At 49.2% G+C, this 4,142-nt stretch overlaps 1 protein-coding gene across 1 annotated transcript; it reads right to left on the bottom strand.

Annotated features, from left to right (window-relative positions):
* Nucleotides 1–1,466: 1,466 nt before the first annotated feature.
* fjx1 (four-jointed box kinase 1) lies at nucleotides 1,467–3,880 on the bottom strand. The gene has a single exon (XM_033634398.2). It carries the CDS (start codon nucleotides 3,452–3,454, stop codon nucleotides 2,171–2,173), a length of 1,284 nt encoding a protein of 427 aa, XP_033490289.2. The 5' UTR covers nucleotides 3,455–3,880; the 3' UTR covers nucleotides 1,467–2,170.
* Nucleotides 3,881–4,142: the final 262 nt, after the last annotated feature.

Here is a 4,142-nt window from a genome sequence, read left to right as displayed (position 1 = left end):
CTAACAAATGAAGTTGACAGTGATGTTAACAGTGAAGACAGATGTGTGGCAGGGAGGGCGAGATGCGGGTGAAATACAGAGTGAGCGATATCGTGCGAGGCAGGGAAGGAGGAAGTGTTGCGAGTCTGGTTTAGACCTGCAGACCTCAGTTTAGCATTTTGTTTAATCCCTGGTGTCTGCGCCGCGTCGTAAATCTCACTGCAGCGCTCGGCATTAACAGACATGCTTAGAGCGTGATGCCCAGCTGCATCCCCCACCCCCCTCCTTCTCCTCCAACACACACATATTCACATACTAACCCAACACCCTGCACATTAACATGACCTGCTTTCCCCTATACAGTCACTGCACATATTGATCCCCGAGTCCCTGTTAGAGCTGCAGCAGGCAGTTAGTCTGGAAAAAAATCCTCCAGTTACACCTGCTTAAACCTCTGCTGCTTCTCTGCCACTTATGCAGTGACCTAGCAGGCAGAAACATAAATCACAGATACTGACACACGTGCTGTAAGCCTTGGAATGAAGTGCGAGTACAAATCAGGCCACTATTTGAACAAGATGCATGCATTCGGCTCTGTGGAGATGTACCAACAGCAGCGGTGTGCCCTGGAGTTGGCCATATATATAAAAAGAAGTTGTAAAAGAAACCAGATGAGGTGCAGCGCGTTGAGAGGCTGGAATGAATTAGGCTTTCAGAAGTTTGATCATTGACTTTCCCTCTGATGTGCTCGAAAGTCTAGAACCTTAAATCAGACACAGAGCGGTGCCCGTGGTGGAACTAATAAGGAGAGGATGGTTCCAAAAAACGGTCAAATTAAAGAAAGATGTGCTTATGCGAAATGAAAGCATACAGCATAAATAATAGAGCTGACCTCCAGGCATTACCTGTACTTTTTTCTCTTAAATACCTTTCACAGTCTCAAAATCAACCTTTGAGAAACTGTAAACAAGCCTCTCCTCCGAGAGCCAAGTGCTCATTAATTGTGGGCTTGGCCTCTCAGCAGCACAGACTCCCACAAAGGGAGTTCTCTTACTTGTTAGCTGCACAGATTGAACCAATAAACCAGTCTTGGCCGCAGGTTGACCGTTTACACTGCCAGAGTGACAGAAATTCTGTAATCTGTTTTCTGGTACTGAAAAGCAGGAAGTTTTCATATAGTTAGGAAACAGTAAAAACCCCTTTTCAAAAGGATGTCAAATGATGTCAGTTGTCTCCTTCAGTTTATCATTCTGGATGAGATTATAAAGGGGATTAGAGATTCCTGTTGTAGCGTGCCTGTGGCTGACAGAATGGCTCCTGGGGAACGGTGTGCCAGTACAAGATATTACTACAGCACAATGAGAGCACTGTAATGGGCGAGCACAGAGGCAGGGGGAGCAGAGGCAGACTAGTAGGTAAATATTTGATGGACTCTAATTATGGCGGTTAAGTGGAAACTGCATGCAAAACACATAGTCCGACAACGGTTAAATTAAATTACAGTGTATTTATCAAAAAAGGACAAGAGATTCTGGAATGTTACAATGCACGTTAAATTAGTGGAGCATCAAATTTTCCAAAACAGGTTGGCTGACGATATTTACAATGTATTTTACAAGATGTACAGTGAGTATGACACACCTGTAGCTTTAAGGCTGAATAATGCAATCCAAACACAATTACAGGAGTGCAGGTGCTGCTATGACAATGTACTGTGCAAACGATCCTCTATAAAAAGCGAGCTAGATGCCAACAGAAATATTCAAGAGTCAATTAATGTTAAGGCTTAGGAGTTTACCAGTAGGACTGTTGAACACAAGGCAAGAATCCAAATACACATGAAGGGCTGCATTATGATCCCCTACAGTCACATATATAGCCTACTCTTTACATTTAATCCTATTCAGGGTGAGCATCAGTGGGGTGAAGTTAAGGCAGGATAGACTGGCCTTAATCATTCCTCTCTGTGAGGCATACAGTGGAAATCTCAGCAGGGAGATTATAAACATGTGTCAGATGTACTTATTTATAAAGTAGGCAACACATTCTATTCACAAGAGGTAGTTCAGCTGGATATCCAAGACAGTTTTTGTGTAATGCGCATCAGTTGAGCACAGGTGTGCCAATCGCGTTTGCAGAGCTCGTTACACCGTGCATACAGCAAATCCCATCACCTGTGCGCACTGAATGTTCACAGCTGGCTGTACTTTCCTTTGCAATGCAAAATGTGTTTGTGTAATCTGTCTATCCTGTCCTGGAGAACACCGGCGTGCTCGTCTGAGAGAAATCCTAATTCCAGAGACAAAGGCTCGCTGTCTCTGTAGAGCTCCAGCAGCCTTTTCCTGGCGTCTCTGCGCCTGTGCAGCTCCGCCACGCGCTGCATGGTCCTTTTTCTGAACACACACACGGAGCCCAGCACTGTATTGTGATATTTCTCCCACATGTTCAACACCCGGTAGCCGTGCACGAGTCCGGCCTCGTTGTCTATGAACACAAGGTCACCACGGGGCGTTTTGAGGAGGTTGTTGGTGTCCCTCTCCATTACGCGCGAGTCCCACTGCAGGCTGAACAGATTGCTGACGAGTCTGTCGAAGTTTGCAGTCAGGTAGTCGAATATGATGAGGTCGGTCCACTGCATTAGCTCCAGCAGCTCCGCCGTCGTCTTGTTCCAGAGCTCCACGAGCACAGGATGCAGCCCGCTGCTCTCCTGCCTGAGCGGCGCAGGTGTGACCACCCCGGTCAGGTTGGAGACCCACGCAGTTAGAGACACCACGGCTCGATCGCTCCACTGTAACCCACCTATCCGCGACCTCACGGCCGCCCATTGTTCACTGTCACTGTTCACTTGGGACAGTATGAGAGGAGGCAGGTTCGTGATGCCTAGCAAACTGGCAAGGTAATACGTCAAAGTTTCCCCTTGCACCTGATCCGCGTTTATCCCGTAACGCACACACGCTCTGGTCCCATCTGCAAAAGTAGCGAGCTGATTAGATATCCTGCCGCATCCAGGCTCCAGCTTCACTATCCTGTACGTCCTGGCTCTCTCTCGCCAAGCCCGAGCATATTCCTCCGTGAAGCCCACAGGGAGGAGATCTTCCAGCCAATCACTCCAAAATATCCCATCCTCCACCGGGGAGCCCAACTTGACCGGGCCCTCCCGCAGCGCTGACCTCTTGTTATCCCCATTCACATGGTAATCTCGATTTCCTGCAGAGGCAGCTTGATCGGTGAGGTTGCGAGCCTCAAGTCTGCCCCCCAAGTGCGGTCTTTGTGCCGCTGGGACAGCGAGCAATGCCCGGAAAGTTTTGGCGGAGAGATCCGCTGGGAGACCCTGGTGAAAAGACCCACCGCCCGGTACAGAGAACCTCCGTTTGTGTCGCTCCAAGCGGCTCTCCAGTGCGCTCCACACGTAGAAAACACTCGCAAGGGCGCACAGGAAAAGAAGAGCGAACAAGTTTGCTGAAACAGCCCTCATGGTGAAGACCACCCGTCCCTCTCGGAGACCCTCAGAGCTCCGGCAGGTTTAAATAAGACAGAAATAACGAATACTCTTCAATCCACAGTAAAGCTGGAGCGGCTGAGAGCCCTGCGCCCCGTGTCCCGTCCGCCGCTCACAGGCGGACTGTTTGAGATCACAGGAAGGAGAGGGTCTCCGAAACAGTGTGAATCTCATCTCCCGTCCTGTTCATATGCCTTGTCACATCCCTCCTCTGCGGGGAACATAGCATTTCGGATCACCACAGCGGATATCCTCTACTGAACGCTCTCCATTATAACCCGCTGGCGTCGTAGGTGATTTCTGTCCGTGTGCACCTCTCCGTCTCTCATCTTCCCTTTCCCCTCTTTCTCTCCACCGGACGCTGGGTGAGTTTGATTTGTGGTGGTGTCGGCTCGCAGAGAGACACTAGGCGGTGAGACACGTGACTCCAGTCCCGAGATGGTGGGCGGATCGTGGGAAGGAGGGTTCAGAGAGGAGCGGAGCAAGTGCACCGCACCGCGTTTGTGTGTGTGTGTGAGTGTGATGTGAGAGGATTGTGTGGTATTGGCAAAAGCAGCCATTATGATAATTGATACCTAGGGCAGAAATACTTTGGAAATAATGTCACCATTTTAAACAAATTATATTTCGTGCCTGTGTACCTACCAAGCGGAATATGAGGCAA

Source organism: Epinephelus lanceolatus, chromosome 5 (genome assembly GCF_041903045.1).
Source record: "Epinephelus lanceolatus isolate andai-2023 chromosome 5, ASM4190304v1, whole genome shotgun sequence".
Taxonomy (NCBI): Eukaryota; Metazoa; Chordata; class Actinopteri; order Perciformes; family Serranidae; genus Epinephelus; species Epinephelus lanceolatus.
The sequence above is the reverse complement of the archived record's forward strand: the minus strand, read 5'-3'. Positions and strand labels throughout refer to the sequence as shown.

What these genes read in the sequence shown, in the direction of transcription:
- fjx1 (XM_033634398.2), bottom strand. Translation starts at nt 3,454, where the DNA reads ATGAGGGCTGTTTCAGCAAACTTGTTCGCTCTTCTTTTCCTGTGCGCC.